This window comes from Ambystoma mexicanum, chromosome 5p (assembly GCF_040938575.1).
Source record: "Ambystoma mexicanum isolate Mex_15411 chromosome 5p, UKY_AmexF1_1, whole genome shotgun sequence".
NCBI lineage: Eukaryota > Metazoa > Chordata > Amphibia > Caudata > Ambystomatidae > Ambystoma > Ambystoma mexicanum.
Genome location: NC_090930.1, coordinates 941,329,917 through 941,347,619, shown reverse-complemented (window position 1 = coordinate 941,347,619; position 17,703 = coordinate 941,329,917). Strand labels below are relative to the sequence as shown.

The 17,703-nt window shown below is 45.0% G+C and overlaps 1 protein-coding gene across 10 annotated transcripts in view; it reads right to left on the bottom strand.

Moving 5' to 3' along the window:
• PPP4R1 (protein phosphatase 4 regulatory subunit 1) overlaps positions 1 to 17,703 on the bottom strand; it is a 1,265,416-nt gene that overhangs the window by 1,022,186 nt on the left and 225,527 nt on the right. For all 10 annotated transcript variants that reach the window (XM_069613385.1, XM_069613380.1, XM_069613382.1 and 7 more), the window contains one exon: positions 846 to 988. In XM_069613385.1, coding sequence (XP_069469486.1) covers positions 846 to 988 — 143 coding nt within the window. The remainder of the gene's footprint in view (positions 1 to 845; positions 989 to 17,703) is intronic.

The following is a 17,703-nucleotide window of genomic DNA, read 5'->3' as shown; positions in this document are numbered from 1 at the left end:
AAGTCATAATAAAATGAGGCAAGCCACGATTTTACCCTCATTAAAAACCAAAGGATTTATACAATATAGGTCTGTCTTTCTGCATTTACAACTACAGTCCCAGACCCTGCTGGTGCTTGGGATTTAGAGTTATTTTTAACTAGAGCCCTCAGAAGTAGGCTCAAGGAAGGACGATGCGTCTGTGGGCAAGTATAGGCATTGGGTTAAACTTTAGTATCAGATTCCCTGTGTTTTTTTAATTGTACTCCACATATCTAAAGATCTTTTCTGCTTATTGGGTTGATACTTTATTGTAAGGTGAGAGATTTTGCTTGTAATACATTAGAATCTATTGTAGATTTTTAACATTTGACAGGGTTTCGTTTATATTTATTGTGTCAACACAGATGCGGTAGTATTTCGTTTTATACTTCCAATTCAAGATAGTGTGATCTGTTTAGGATAGGTTAACTGATGCACCTTTGTTGTTTTTTAGTACGCAATTGTTGCCAGCAATGCTGAGATGTTTTATTGTTGCACTTTTATGTTTTGCCAAAATCAAGTTGTGTTATGGATCTCCTATCTCTCACTCATTGACATTCACAGCAAAAATGTAACAATTTACTAACAAGGCGAATATGTAGGAGTGCTCTAAAATAACAGAAATTTGCACATTATGAAATGATAGGTTATTTATAACGCGCTTAATACCCAGAGGTTTCTAATCGCAGACCCAGGGATCGAACCCGTTTTGCTCCATGACGTCTTGCTTCCAAGGCGAGCGCGTTGCCCCCGAGCCATCCTCCCGAGTCAATTATGTTTACAGTTGATGTTTTTTATCATCATTTATCAGGTCACACGCTCACCTGGTTATTCTGGTCTGCGAGGTATCTCACCACAATCGGCAAAAGGTATTTGGAAAAAGCATGTGGAATAGAAGGCCTGTTTTCTTGACAAAACATTGCCAGATGAGGCACCTGTTCCATAAGTTCTGCTCGCACCGTTGGCTCTGTTGAAATAACATGAAAAAGCTCAATATAAAAAGCGCAGCAATATATTTTAAGTTAACAAGTTAGCAGTCAGCATTTAAAAGATGTTATATGAAAGGTTGTTCATGCTGCATTAGTCACAACTATGGTGGTCTAACAGCGCTGAGACGTCCATGCTGTACCCCCATAATGGATATGCAGAACTTTGTCTACATCAGATTTGAAAAGGGGCAGCAGAGGCGGAAAAGGGCAAAAGGGGAGGAAGGTTAAACACATGAAAGATGTCTAAAACGTGCATGTTTTGAAGAAATGATGGGCATTGAGAACAGCTAGATGAAGCCATCTTGGCTAGGTGGTGGGGGGGGGTACATTTTCAGAACAATGTTTCCACACTAAATGGAATTCAGAAGAAAATGTCTTTTCCCCGATTCCCCTGGTTTACCCTTCTTAAACAAGGTATAAATGACTGGCCATGGGTGACAACAAAGGTAGTGAAGACTTGGATAATGCGTTAGCATACCCAGAGTTAGGTGGTGGAAAGGTATGGGGTCATGGCTGAAAAATAAAATACTAGGCATTTGCTGCTACAGTGTTGGTTTGTTCATCGATTTAAAAAGCGCACCTAACCCAAGGGTATCTGGGCGCATTTCAAGTAAATTCTATTTTCATTAAGACAAGTTATGTTACAGTCATTATATACAGCATATACAAAAGGGAACATACAATATAATGCAAACTGAAGGTGCATAACATCAGTTACATAGCAAGGACATTGTATTTATATTACAGGACCTTTGTGAGTAACCCAAGGCATATCCCTGGTCCTTAGCCGATAGCCAAGTTTTGGTATTTTTACTGAAGCTAGGGAAGGACTGGTCTGATCTCAGAGAGGGAGGGAGTTCCAAAGCTGCAGAGCCATAACGGGCAAACTGAACCCCCCCTGCTTTTTTTCAATTTGAATCTGGGGACTACAAGACAGGCTGAGTTTACAGTCCTCGTGGGACCTGTAGAGGATTTTCTGAACATTTTCTCACTTGGGTATTGCGGGGCAGCATGATTCAGCCTTAATTGAAAGCCAGTTATTCTTTCTCCTGGCCTCCGAGATATGTTGTCTCCTATGAATATTTAAGGCCGTTCTGAGTGCATTATTTTGGAGAATTTGGAGTTTATCGACAATGTGGTTGCTAGCACCAAAGTAGAGGGTGATACAATGAATCAAGTTTAGAGAGGATAAATAAGGGCTCTCGCTAATGTAATCAAACTCTCTCTGGAGAGGAAGGGTTTACAGGCCTGTATCAACTTCCAAGTATATTCAGTTGCAGAGGCAGTGGCGCTGACTTGCTTGCCAAAATTAAGAGCTGAATCTAGGTAGAACCCTATATACCGCTTTTGCTACTTTAATGTCATTACCATCAATGTTGAAGGAAGTGGATTTACTACTGAGTTTAAGGTTAGCCGGTGCTCCTAGGATCAGCAGCTCAGTCTTATCGTCATTCAGGCAGAGGCCATGGGATGCCATCCATGCCTAAATGATTAGATACATTTTGTTCACTAGGTACAGGTCGGTATCAGTCTCCAGTGAGAGGTATGAGGATCTGGGTGTCATCTGCATAATTATTGTAGTCGACACCCAGATGGTCAAGGTCATCACACAATGGCTTTGTGAAGACATACATTGTTGGTGATACACAAGAGCCTTGAGGAACTTCACATGTTATTGGGACAGGGTCTACTGAAGCATAGGAAGAGAATACTCTCATGGTCCTATTGTTCAAATATGATTGGATCCATGCTATGGCGTCCTTGGAGAAATGCGCAGCCGTGGGCCGAGTGTTTTCAAACACTTTGTGGTTCACCAGATCAAAGGCGGCTGATAGATCTAATAATAGAAGGATAGCAAGTTTCCTATTGTCTTTAAGTTTGTCAATCGGATTCTTTAAATCCATCAGAGCCGTTTCGGTCCCATGTTGTGGTCTGAAACCAGATTGTTGAAGCCCCAGGAGGTGTGTTGTCTCCAGGTACGCTTTGATATGAAGGTAAGCTACTTTGTCTAATATCTTGAGTAGAAACGGGACTGTTGTAATTGGCCTGTAGTTCGTTGGGATCGTGGGGTCCACTGATGTTTTTTTAAGAGAGATTGGACCCATGAATCCTTTAGGTTAGTGGGGACACTACAGGATGAGAATGAGGCATTGACAAGTTTTGTGATAAATGGTGCTAGGTCTCTGGCAGCTTCTTTGATTACCTGGGCTGGGGAGATATCTCCCTGGCATCTTGAAGGTTTAACTGAGGCGATAATATTTTCTACCTCTAGAGTAGAAACATGAGCAAATTTAAACCGTTGGGGGGGTTTAGAGGCGTGATTGTGGGCGCTGTTGGGCGCGTCCATATTCAGATGGTTCAGTCTTTTATCTGAAATTTTGTTTTGGAGGAGGGCAATTTTATTTGACAGTGCATTTTGGATATTAGTGAACCACAGTTCCACTGGGGGGATAGGGGCTTCCATTTCCCTTAAGATAACAAAGAGTTTTGTTAATCCTGCCATTATAGGTCACACATTTATTGAGTAGTATTTCAGCTTTGTATTTTGCTGAAATTTTAGACAGGTTACTTTTGTTCTCCTCGGTAGGGAGATGTTTCCAAAGAACTACCAATTTCGTTTTTTCTGCCCGCAGGGCTTTTAGTTGAGGTGTAAACCATGTGTTCAAGTGAGCTCTGGGTTTACCTCTGCGCATTTTAAGCGGGGCAATAGAGTATAATGCTTGTGTGATTATAGAATTGTATAGGTCTACTAGCCTAGCTGGGTCAGAGGTGTCCTGCATAAGGTTAAGAATAGGGATCACATGTGGCAGTAACTTGTCCACTGTAATATTCTGTTTATTCCTGGTGAGGAGTGGAGGAGTTGTTAAATTGGACCCGATAGTTGGTATACTTGCTAATATGGTGAAGGACAGTAAATGGTGATCTGTCCAAGTTTGCGGTTCAATAGAAGTGATTGTTTTGCAATTAAGATCAGCGGCCCAATCTAAAGGTTCTAACTTTATCATGAGTAGGCTGATTGACTCTTTGGGTGAGGCCTAGTTCCGTGAGCGTGTTCGACAATGCCAGCGCATTTTGGTCCTTAGGGTCGTTGAAGCCAAGGTTAAAATCTCCTAGCAATAACATTTGCAAGGTAGATTTAGTGTACAGTGGATTGCACTGTACATGCACGCAACAAGTTATGTCCTCAATGCCTTCCTGAATTTGTCAATATTATTAGTCCACCTAATTCCAGGCAGAAAAGCACTGCAGTGCTTTTAGGTGATGCCAAAACACAGGTTCCTTTTCCTAAAAGAGCAATGGGTTGGGCTGAGAAGATTGAGATGCCCGGAAATCCCAGTGTCTCAATAAGGGGGTATGTTTAATTATGGACCAAGGTATGCAGAAGCTTCAATGTGCAAATAACACAAGGTAACTTAAATGAAAGCTATCACAGGGTGTTTGGTGTTGTAGCTCATGGGGCATCCAGGATTCAAACCGATGTAATGTAGGCTACTGCCAGTTGTACCTCAGCATTCTGGGCATCTTGGAGACAAAACAATAAAATCCTTGGTAATCTCAGAGGGCTCCGACTGCCATACTAGGTGTTTGTTACTACTTAAACACACACCCAAGATGTTTCCGTACAAGGCAGTGCAAAAAGGATGGATTTTCATTTTGATATGTTTCTATCCAGCATACATCTCTGTAGTTGAAGTTGGGAGAGTTGCATACAAATTTGGAGCAGAACCTGATGATGGAGAACCAGTGTTACAAGTTAATAACGACTTTAGATTCACATGTTTTAAAATATAATGCAAAAGAGACCAGTTAAACAAAATTGCTCACTCAAGTATGTATGCATATCCCATCTCAGTACCTGGACTTACATTTGCATCAAGGTATTGATGACTGCAAAACATGTACGATTTCTTACAAATGCCCATGTCATTAAAATCCACAAATGTTCATGTATGTTTTTGGATTGCTAGAAGCAAACAGCTTTGTGTTTCGTAGGAAGAGGAATGATTCAAGGCTGCATATAAGGGGTGGGCTGGCTCTTCAAGGTGGCACGTGTGCCAGAAGTTCAGTTACCAGAAATGACAAAAGTGCTCTAGAAGAAGTCGTCCTTTAATTCCTTCTAGAAGCGCATGAGAGATTGTGTAAGCGTGCTACAAACTCCTGCTTGCATAGTTAAATACTTTTCTATGTTTTCCTTCTTGCAATTTGTATGGCATGTGTTCTTATGTTGCTTTGGTCTGCCTAGACATTGAATTTTTCAGCCAGGTGGAAAGTCTTTGGTTGAGATCACTTCAGATAACGGACATCATTTATATGGTGTGCCGTAAGGGGGATTATATAGCTTTAATCCGTTTGAGGTGCTTAACAGAAGAGTCCTAATCTGTACATTGGTGAGAGGTTCTCAAACCTATGCTTTTTCCTGATTAGTAAAAGTTGTAACAAAGAGTGAAGGAATCAATGAAACACAGACTTAAGTGGTAAGTTAAAGGGATTTGATTTATAAAAAGGTAACCCATAAAGATGTTTAACTCAAACAAAGATGGATCCACCTTGGGTTGAACTAAGTGACAAATAACAGGGGGACTTTTTAGGTTTAAAAAAGGCAAACTAAAAACATTTTTGGAAACAACAATCAAAGTCTGGGTCCCCCTGCTTGACATTCCACAGGGGATAATAGCCACTTACAGTCTGAGGTGTTTAGACTGTCCTCAACACTTCCATTCCTAGGTTTGGTAGTTTTCGTCGTCTTGTGATGAGGCAAGTGTCCTTCCCTTGTCAATGGGGGTGGGAGGGACAGGAACCCTGCTCGAAAGGAAGTGGCAGGCCTAGGGAGATGTCCACAAGCAGTCCTAACACAGGGAACAGTGACACTGGAGGACTACAATTGCTATCCTCCCCCCCCCCCTTTGTGCCAGAGGAATGCGGTGCAGAATACCTTTGCCTCACACCATACCTCTAACAAAATGCTCACCAGTGTGCGTTTGTTCCAGCGCATATGGGCCTTACTGGATTCCAGTAAAACCGTGGTGGTAAAACAGCAGCCTACCAGTGCTCAGCATTGACTGCAATGAAAGAAGTGAAAAATACACTCAACCCATTGTACAAGAACCTCGGTATCACTCGAGAGTTACGCTACACCGGCGGAAACAGCACTAACTAGGAGAAGGGGAGCCAAAACACTACACCTACGCAGCAGAGAAAGCAACCACACATTGATCCCTAGTGCAGACTTAGCACACACTGCCTTCTACACGCTTCCCAGACAACCAGGGAGAAAACTGAAAGAGGGACGCCATAATATAGACTTTACTAACCTTAGGGCTCCCAAACTCAAAATTGACCAACAGGGCTGCCCTCACTACATCACAGCAAGCCCATGCAGAGAAAGTGGGCAAAGCGGGGCCCCCCTATTCCTGCTTTTGCTAAATGTAAACACCTTCAGGGCGGGTAAATAGCACACAGATTGGCTAGGGAAAGTGAACCAATCACCAGAGAAGGTGGGCCATAAAAAAGTCCACAGGAATCAAGAAGTGTGCGTTGTTCGGGTGAGGACACAGGAGCTTGTAGTGCTGGACCAATATACCAGCAGGAGGAAGGAGCAGCAGCATGGAGGCATCTATTGGAAAAGGTGAGGTGTTAGTGTATGGAGCTCAATGTTGCTGTGGTGCAAGTGTGCTTGTTTGCGTGGTGAGAGTGGTTAGGAAGGATAGGGTAAAGTCGTGTTTGTGAAGCGTATCCTTACAGGGTTGAAAGGAGGGTGTCCGAGTAGTTTTTTGCAGGGAGGGAGAAGATGTGGTTTGCAGGGTGGAGTACGAGGTAGAGGAAGGAGTGCTAACATCTAAGGGTGCAGCCAAGGCCTAACAGGAGTGGTGGGAGGAGGAAGGGTGAAGTAGTGAGAGTAGAGAATGTGAAATTGGGCATGAGAGAAAAGGGACTGACTAACACCAACCCAATTCCATTAGAACAATAACCCTTGTATAGAGTAGCGACAGTTAGGAAGTCCCTCAGGGTGTTTAGAGAGCCAGCATGTTAGGGTAGCACCAGTAGTGGAAGTCAGTTGTCAAACAATAGGGGTCAACTTTTGCTAGCACCAACCCGGGGTTATGGACACCGGAGTTAGGGATGAGTTTCGTGACTAGACAAGAGCACAAGGGAGGTCCATAACGCACAAAAAAAAAAAAAATAGAATAAAAACCCTTGCACTATCCTTGAGACTCAGAGTGATTCTTGTGCCATCTGTGACACAATAAGCACTAGATCCAGGGGTCCCATGCAGATGAAGTCCAAATATGGGCGACCACTGGAAGGAGGAAGAGGCTCACCAAGTGTTGTACCCAAAGACGCACTGTTTTTTCAGCGGTTTATCATGGGTCTCTAAGTGGGGGGGGGGGGGGGCCCAGCCTGCTTGTCCTCACATGTCTGATCTTTTCGTTCCTCTTTCTCCCTTATCTTCACTACTCACCTAGTCCTCACTTCAAACTCCTACCCCCACCACCTGTGTTTGTAACATGCTAGCACCTCCTTCTGCCTTTTCAGGTTTACCAGATGTAGGGCCCATCTGCGGCCCTTTCTTTTGTTTCTCCATTTCTTTCACCTCCTTTTACTTTCTCCACCAGTTCTTGCTGCACACTCTTCTTCCCACACAATCCACTTCCTAAATATCTTCTCTCTTCATCCCCTTTGATCTGCTCACCAGCTTTATTTAATTTCTATAGCGCGATAAACAAATGCCCAGGGGCATGGGGGCGCTGAACACGACAGACAAGAATCAAGAAAGGCTGGACTTGGTGAGGGAAATCAGTGAGGGAGAGCAGAACGGATCAGCAAAACAAAAGTTTTCAGCCCCCGTCTGAAGATGGCCAACTATGTACACGCTTGCAGATCAGGCAGCAGCGCGTTCCAGACTTTAGGAGCTGCATGTGAAAAGGATCCTTGTGCCGCGCAAGAAAGTTTGGTCTGTGGAATTACCAGGAGAGAGGTATTGTTCAAACTCAGTGTTATCCAGGTTGGTAGCCAAGAGATGCAATTAGACACTTATTCAGGCCCCAGTCCATAGAGATATTGATGCGTAATACAGTGTACGAGGAACAGTATAAGACTACTCACTGGGAGCCAATGCACGGCTTTTCTGGCTGAACAAATGTAGTCTGTTCTGAGCAGCCCTTCAACAATACATACAGCATTAGTTTGAATAACCCGGAGCCGGGCGAGTTCCCCCTTAGCAATACCCAGCACTGGCACAATAATCTATCTTAGCCCCTAAAATGGCTTGTGAGATGATGGCACAGTTGGAGGTATTAAAAAAAGGTCAAAGCTGTGCCAGCATTTTCAGATGGTATGACGTACAGGCGACCAAGCTGTTCACCTGTGCCTTCATAGACAGATCTTGATCCAGGGTGACAGAGTTTTTGCCTTCGATTGGGTCTTAATGGTGCAGACCGCAATATTTTGGTCTGAGATTCCGAAGTTAAGGTGCAGTACCTACAACCAGGAGCTCAGTTTTAGAGTCCGAGCTGGTTGGGTGGCATCCGGGTTTGGATTAAACTGTTGGTAAGATTCATAGTGATGAAGTCAGTGGAATAGTCCCCTGAAAGCAGCACAAGGCACTGTGTGTCATCTGCATAATTTGCATATATCATGCTAGCTGCATCCAATTGATCGAATAGTGGGAGCGTGAAGTTGGTAAACAGAGTTGGTGACACGGAAAAGCCCACAGTTGCGCCAGAATCTGGGAAAACCACGCAGTTTGTGCGCACACCAAAATGGTTGCCTAAACTGCCACGCACCAGTGCAAGCGTGATGGGCCAGGAGTGCCATGAGTGAAATGTGTGCCAAAGGAAAAACAGCAGTGCCGGTTGGCTAAAAAAGTGCTTTAAAATCACCTTTGTTTCACTGAATGCAGGCTCAAAATGCCTATTTCAAACATTGCAGGATATTCAAAAATCTTACTGAACACCAGCAGATATCTGGCAGAATGAAGTTTTGTGTGCATACAAAATCTGGAAAGATGAAGAGCCCAAAACAATGTTTATAACAAAACTGGCTGAGCTGTGGATGTCAGCAGCTTAACTGAAATTGGATTTAAAACCACTAAAATCGAAATGTTTAAATTAAATGAGTGACCTACTTTTAAGTGTCACATAGTTTGCAACAGTTAAATGTCATAGTTATGAACTTAGAATCAGAATTCTAGCTGCATGTGTAAAAATTGTGAGTTTGATTTGAATGAAGAAAAACTGGGAACAAAAGTGACATTTAGCTGAAGCCTGGCTTAATGAAACTAGATTCTGCCTGACAACTACCCCCAACAGGAGAGGGAATTCAGCAGCTGTCTTCCCAGGCCTGGCTGCATCCTGCTGACCCTGCCAAAAGGAGATGACACCTCTCTGATTGAATTAGGGGAGTGGTACCTGCAGGAAATTGAACAAAGCCCTGTCCTGGACTCAGGCAAATGTTATATTTGCGGGGGGAGAAACTGGGGGGCAGCTGTGCCTCTGTGAGCAAGCCGAGTTGGGGAAGTGGATAAACCAGAAATTCCACCATGTGCTTTGGAAAACCACACCCCTTTGGGGCCAGAGCATAATTTTAAAAAGATGGATATTTCATAGTGCGGACTTGTAAAAATTATATAAATAACATCATTCTTGTGATTTTTCTGTGCACCTTTTAAGAGGTGTTAGGACCCTGTGGAATGTTCTTGGGGATAGTAGCGGAAAAAAGGTTGTTACTCCAAATGTATGCATGTTAAAAATCGGACACTTTATCATCTGAAACCCATATCCCTGGTGCACATTTGTGTAAAATCTGGAAAGGTTTAGAGGTCGTGATCTGGATGAAAAGGGCAGAATTCTGTCATAAGTGGACACGACATCTTACAAAGACAGGGATCGGATGGTTTGGTGCTACAGAAAATATGTTAACTGGACGTATAATATTAGAAAAATGGTACATAGATAAATATGTATTTGGATCAGAAATAGATTTGTGTGCAATTTGACAAGGGGAGGATCCTCTGACCATAAACCTACCTCATCACTCTGACTCACAACCCAGTTCCCCAATCAAGGAAGAGAGGAGGAACTGGCCATTGATAGGTTGAGAGGGTTGGGCATGCAGAATTAGCCGACCCACCCACTTTATAAACACATAAAAAGAGCCACTGGAAGCCAGATAGGACTTTTCTTTTTCACTTTCAGCGGAGCATTTTGACTTCAGACTTCACATCCAGAGATCCAGACTTCAAATCCATCTATCTCCAGAGAACATAAATTAACTCCAGAATGTGTAGTAGAGAGGCCTGAATCCACAAGCTGAATCCTTTTCAGCAGGCCTCCAAATCATTTGCAAACTATTCAACAGCCGGATGAGCTGTTTGAATTTTTGCCAATAACTTTTGTCAGAACCAGAGATCCAGACCGCTGTGCAGTGCCGCTAGCATAGCTGGCCCAGAAGGTAGAATTATCCAGTGAGCAGAACGAGGCAGAGACCGTCCGTGGCGAGGGAACCGCAGTCCTATCCTGACCCGTTCCGTGGCAAAGTCGCATTCCTGTCCAAAATATAGTGCGAGTACCGCCAGAACTGTGCAAAAACTAATCTTAGTTTAAAATAATCTAATCCAAACTATTTTAACCTATTTAGAACTGCCTCCTAGAATCGTGTCATTCTGTCATCTTTAAACCTGAAAACAGTCATCTGTCATTCTGAGCTTTTAAATCTCAAATCCGAAAAACTACCTTTACTAAATCGGCTGTATCTCCGGAACCGGTTGTGATAGAAGCGAGATTTAACTTTTATTGTGAAGCTGAGATCCTAAGCTTTCCAACAGGCTATAAACCGACTTGCTACTCCTCATACCCCCTCCGTAATTGCGCTCGACGCACGCCACTAAATTTGCAGCAATTTCACATTTTGCTTAATTTCAGCCACGTGTAAAAATATTTGTCCTTGCTTTCCTTTGCTGAAATTCGTTTGCAACCTGACAATCATTCATAGAGCATTGCTAAACTGATCCTGAACTAATACAAAGTAGCTGTCACCCACCCTGAACCTCTAGAGGGAACTAAAATCATTTTAGCATATTTTTCACTTCTTTGCATACCACATCAAAGTATATTGCCTGTGTTTAAAACTCCTACCTGTTTTCCTCTAAGCTTGCTGTTTTCCTCTAAGCTTGCTAGGGGGGAATTGAATTATATTTGATTGCATTCCTGAGAACTGTGTGCTTTCCTTCCATCTCTTTACCTTGCATAAAGGGCGGGGGGGGAGGTGAATTGTCAAAGAAAAGTGATTACATTGTCTTTTGTTGAAGTCATATCAAGTTTATTTTCTGTACTGCATTTTCATTCATCATTGCATTGTCCTTGAAGCCGTAAAAGCATTCTCAGCTACTTTATCCTCTCTATATCACTTCTAAGCCATCAAAAAGAGTGTACCACTGTAACATTATCCATTGTTGATCACCATCATCCTCAGAAGTGTGCTATCAAATATTAACTATAAAAGTGTGATATATATTGTTTAATTTTCAAATAAACCTTTTAAATTTGCAAAACAAACCTACTTCTTGGCTCAGCAGGGTCAGGGGGATTCTGAGAGAGGGGCGTTATATAAGGGTTGTCATCCAGAGTAAACGAACTGGACATAAAAATACATCAATAAGGGCTTCCATCAGCATCCCAGACTAGGCATTGACTTAGCTGTAGTGTTGAATTGATGTCGCTTACGTCAGCCAAATATTGCTCACTGATGGGCTGGAAGACAAATTTAGGACAATCCGCATTGGTACTTGAAGGTGACAAAATCCACAAAATGTCACCCGCCTTGTCAATTTTAGCAGAAATGTCTTTTTGAATGTTCTCCAACTTGCTTGTAATGGCGTTTTGGATAGATAAGCACAATCTGGAATCTTTGTAACCTGCAAGGGGCAGACACGGAACCTCCAATTCTTTAAGGATTCTGAATAGCTCCCTAGAATTGGAGGTTGCCCTGGCAATTCTTCGGTCACAAAAAACACGGTTTTGTATCAGATATGGCTTTTTTATGTGCTTTTGCTGCTGCAGAGTGGGTGATTTTATCTTCAGACGTGTGGGTTTTTTCCCCATTGTTTCAGGGCAGTGATCTTATTTTTTAGGATGTGAATATCGTTAGAATACCATTTTTTATCAGGCTGAGTTTTGGACAAGTGTGTTTTCACCAGGGCCACACTATTGACGGCCTTCTCAAGAGTATTGTGATGCGCCTCAGCTAACTCATCAGTTGTGTTAAGGTTTGGTAGATGAAATGTCAACATATACATGACGTCCAGCCTTTTTCTAATCTGCTTTTGTGGTGGGTGGGTAACAACAAACTCCATTCTAGGAGATAATGATCGGACTAGGGGCAGGGGTTATTCCCTTTATCATCTAACATGAGATTCTGAGTAAGCACCCAGTCAAGTGTCCTACCTTTCACGTGTGTAAGTGATTTGACATCCTGTTGTACCCTTTCTTCCTCTCCCATTTATTCGGATCTTGCCCATGGTCCAGCTTTATATCTCCTACTTATACTAGTTCTCTCTTTTGCTAGGTTGGTCTCCCTCTCCATCCAGCCTCCTGCTGTTCTTTAGCTCTTGCATTCTCCAAACCAAACTCACCATTTTCTTCCAAGTAACCTCTCCCGAGTCACTACCTCTCCTCCAGGCGCCTCCAAAATAATCTTTCACCTCCAGCACATACGCCTCGCCTCTGCTCCAAATTCCGACAGCCTTCTTCCACAAGCCCCCGCCCACGCTTTTAGAAGGCCTTGATCATACCCTTCCATCCACTATCTGACTTAAGAGAATGCAGGTGTTCCTCACAAAGTAACTGGTATGAGATTGTTTGATGGGCTCTGTGACAACCCAGAAGGTGTCTGACCCCACTACTCCCCAGAGATCTGTCATCCAGGTGGCCACCGGATGGTGAGACGTGGTATCCCCTTCCCTGTAACACCTTTACCCCATCCTACCAGGTAGGATATTTAGGAACTCTACCCATCCTTTTTAAAACCCGAACACTTTCACACATACAGCCCGCTATGAGAGAAAACAGACTGTTCGGGTGAATTCTCAATTCTGTGTTAATTCCCTTCTACCTTCGAGACCCCCAAGCTCATTTGCTGGACTTCTAGGACTTTAAATTTTTATCCTGGAGAGAGTGAGACCTTTTTCTTTCATGTATTTTTACTTGATTTCAACCCTGCGTTTCTTTTGGTTTTGGAGTCTGACAAACTCCATAGACAATCTTTTTACATTGTGACACACAGAACCTTCAGTGCACTGGCACAGATATGTCCTTTGGATTTCTGCCAAGGTTTAAATACCTTCTCTTTGATAAACTACTGTTTCCAAGAGTAGTAAAGTGAAACTGACTTTACTTACCTTTTTTATCTTTATAGACCCAGAACACACTATCTTACATAGAGTGCTGGAGGGGTTACTTGGTATATATGATATGATGGTTTATTCATATAGCGCCTATACACAATTTGTTTCAAAGCGCTTCGCGACAAGGGAGGGAACAAGGGAAAATACAAAACATTCTTAAAGGTCATGAACAACAAGAATGTGAGAAAAAAAAACTATCATACTCGGCTTAGCGACATTTCAAATAGTGCAAGTGCCAAGACACAAATGGGAAGGAGATCGGAAACAGACAGGTGACTACCGTACTAGGCCTGACGACATTTCTGGTAGAGCCGGAGAAATACACAAGGTGAGGGAGAGGGGAAAGGAGAGGAACAAAACAAGCAACGATCATACTAGGCCTGACAACATTTAAGATAGTGCTGGAGGGGGAGTAACAAGTAGGGAGGAGGGGAGGAGACAAACAAAGTTACTTTCCTACTAGGTCCAGGGGCCATTTAGATAGAGTAAGTGTATAGAAAAAGTAAGACGGAGGAGGGGAAGAGAACAGCGAATAAAACAGTGAAAGAGATCAGAGAAGCAGAGGGGAGAGCGAAACAGTTGCAGAGGTCAATGAGGCACAAAATGTTCCAATCAGCAAGGTTTCAGAAAGACAGTGAGCACAGCATAATGCAAGTCCAACCAGATTTGGAGATCCAGGGAGGGTCCTGCATGAGAGTTGAGGGGGTGAGGCCCCAGAGTGAATGTGTCCAAAGTCAATCCAAGGGTTGGCAAAGTCAATGATGGTGAACCCTTTGTGAATAGAGACAACTCTAGCAAAGAAAAGGGGTGGAGCGAGGGATAAGAGGGGGTTGGGGGGCACATCTGCACATCACGGGGGACATAGTGGGTGGGGGCACAACCACGCACCACGGGGGACAGAAGGGGTGGGGGCACCATGCGTACCTGTAGTGGACAGGGAGCAGGCGTGGGCCTTGTGAGGAGGGCCGGCCAAGCCTTCCGGCCTTCCCATTTGCCCAGATGATGAAGGCAACCGCCAATCCCAGACCCCCAGCAGCACCATGACCAGCACTCCAGTGTAGACTATGGACACCGCCATCTTGGAATGGCGGATCCGTAGGCAAAGCGAATGTGGCAAAAAAGCAAAGCAGTGAACGGAGCACTCTTAAGCCCATCAATGTGAAGAACTTCAAGGTGGTACAAGTGCCTGTGCAGGCAAAGTTAAATCACAATTTAAATCCAATTCAATGCGCTGTCGCATGCCGCTCGTAGTAGCCCAAAGGTGTGGGGCTTACCTTGCAGGGTGTCCGTGCCATAAGTGCAAGAAGTCATAAGATGGTGGGAGAGGAGAGCTGCATCCGCTCTGGCAGCAACATCAGTGAGAAGGGAAGGGAAGAGAAGTATCCCCTTTGTCTACCTTCTCATGTAACATTTTTATGTTACCCTTTCCACAATTAACAGCTAGTGGCAGTGGTTTATTTTTCCTACCATTGTGCGTTTTTACCGCAGGCTGAATCCTCGGCTGCAGTATTGCACCCATGGGTGCCCATTTTGTCAAAATGGCCCTGCTCCTCTTTTTTTGCCATTTTTTTTGGAAAGGTCCTTCTTGAGATTTACTCTGCGTGCCAAACTAGGTTTGGTCCCTTAGTTTGTTTTGTATTTGGCGGGGTTCATGGCTGAAGCCTGCCTCTGGTTCCAGCGTGTCTGGCAGGGGAGGAAGTGACGGAGGTTCCCGAAACACCCTGTGCTTAGTCTCCTTGGTTACATGAATGCACCCAAAGGTGATTGGCCATCTGGCTGTTCTTGGAGGACAGCCACCCTGCTATGTGAGCGACAGCTAGGCTGTGAATTAATGGGAGAGACTTGCATAAAAGGTGAGGTCTTTTGCAAGGAAGGTAGAGTCTACCACTGGATGAAGGAACCGAAGAAGAAACTTGAAGAAAAGCTTGCTGCACCCTCCTGGACCATTGGTTTGCCCGGTGAAGCCCTGCAGCTCCAAATTTCTAATCGACTAGAGAAGCCCAGAAAAGAAGACTTCTTCCCTTGGGTTGGTGGGACCAAATAACCCCAAGAAGAACTTGACTGGAACCCCTCTCCCTGCTGGCTGTACTTCTTTGCTACGGCTGAACCGAGTGCCAGGGGACAGGAACAAGTGCAGACCCGAGCTCCAGGAAGATCCTAACGACTCCCTCGAAGCAGAACTATCCAAGCCTGAGGCACATCAACCGAGTGCTGGACCCCAGAAGCAAGGAGAGCCAAGAACCGCAGTGGTGCCATTTGCGAGTAGCTGAAACTGCAAAGTTCTGCTGATCTGGAGTGAGTTCATTGCTGCCGCTGACCTTCAAACCATAGCACAGGAGTCCCAGACATCCTCCCTCTTGTCCCCACGACTGAGGCCCAGGAACAACAGGATCTGCAGGACTACAACAGGAACAGAAGCCAGCTGGATCCCTTTCTTCACACTCAAGGTACTCTGTAACTAGGGGTACTTACCTCTTGTTGTGTGTAGCTAGCTTGCTTGCTCTCACTGGAGACTTGCATTGGCTGCCCTTTGCAGAGTTGCTTGCAGCTTTGCTTTTCACAAGCCTCCCAGCTTGTGGCCAAACATGTGACTCTTTTTACAACAAAACTCTTTAACATTGTGGAAGACTTAAGACGTTTGTGCTATCTTTTTTTAAATATGTTTATTTTAAATCAATGCAGGATAAATTAACAAATACACTGCGTAAAGAACACACCCTTTATGTTTCAACTACGAAACAAACCCATCGCCCCCCTCCCCCCCAACCTCCTGCAGTTCTCTCCCGGGTTCCACATTCCTCGGGTGCGACTGCAGCTCCCGCTGCTCAGGTAGGTTCCCCTACTTTCAAGGTCCATCATGCGTTAAGCGGTTTAAATGTCAAAGCGGGGTAACGCTGATCATAGTCCAACACTGGGGCCCAGACATTGTAGAAGCGGTGTAGCACCCCGGCTCTTGCTGCGGTCACTTTTTCCGCAATTAGGATGTCCCATAGTTTGCCCCACCGTTTTGCCTGCCAGGAGGCATTGCGTTATTAGTTCCGCGCTGTTCCCTGAGTGGGGATAGGAACCAGGGATTGGGACCCCCAACAGTACCGTTTCGGGCGTCAGGGGGAGAGTCCGCCCAGTAATTTGCTCAATCCTCTCCAAACATTGCTCCCAGAATCGCCGAATCTTCAAGCACGACCACCACATGTGGAAAAAGGAACCAGGCTGAGAGCATCCCCTCCAGCAGGCAGCGTTCAGTCGCGGATTCATGTGGTGTAGTCTGAGGGGGTCAAAATACCAGCGCAGCATGAGCTTATATGCACATTCCTTATTGGTGATGCAGGTTGAGGCGGCGTGGGTGCGTGTCCAGATATCCACCCAGGTCTGGTCATCGATCGGGTGGCCCAGATCGGCCTCCCATTGGGCCATGCACCGGGTTCTGGAGATTAAGAAGGCTCCCAGGAAGCGTCTATACAGGGAGGAGATCCTGCCCCAGGCCGGGAGGTCCTTGAGCGTTAATTCTAGGGCAGTGAGCGGCCGCGTGGCAGCCCGGAGGGTCTGAGGCAACGAGCCCCAGTGACAGAGTTGGCAATAGGTGAACCTGTCCTTTTCCTGGAGACGGAATTCGGCCTTACATTGTTCAAAGGTGCGGGGGGCGTTCCCCACATATAGTTGCTCCAGTGTTTCGAGGCCGCCTTCTATCCAGTTCCGGAAATTACATGGGTGCATCCCTGGTGTAAAATTTGGGTTGAGGAAGATTGGGGAGAGGGGGCCATGGCCTCTCGGGATTCCCTTTTGTTTCAGAGCCCAGTCCCAGGAGGCTAGGGTGCGCTTGGTCGTCAGTAGGAGGTTGGCCCAATGCTTTCTCTGGGCGGGTTGAACAAGTGGAAGGAATCTGAGGGGGAGCGGAAGCTGCGCTTGTTCCAGTTCTACCCATCTAGGGCAGTCCGAGAGTATCTGCCAGGCCCGGACGTGAGCCAACTGTGCTGCGGCCCTGTAAGCCCGCAGGTCGGGAACCCCCATCCCTCCTAGTCTGCCGTTACCTGTAAGTGTCTTGTGAGGGATTCTGGCTTTTTTACCTTTACAAATGAATTTCAACATTTTCCTTTGTAGATCCTGAAGCGCCGAGTTCGGGATCGCCACTGCAAGGGAGGAACACGCGTAGAGGAATCTCGGGAGTAGGTTCATCTTGGCTGCCGTGATCTGTCCCATTAGCAAAATCTCCTTAGTGGCCCAGCGCTTCAGGTCCCCCTCCAGTTCCCGAAACAGTTTGGCAAAGTTGCCCTGGTATGTGTCCCGTGGGACCGC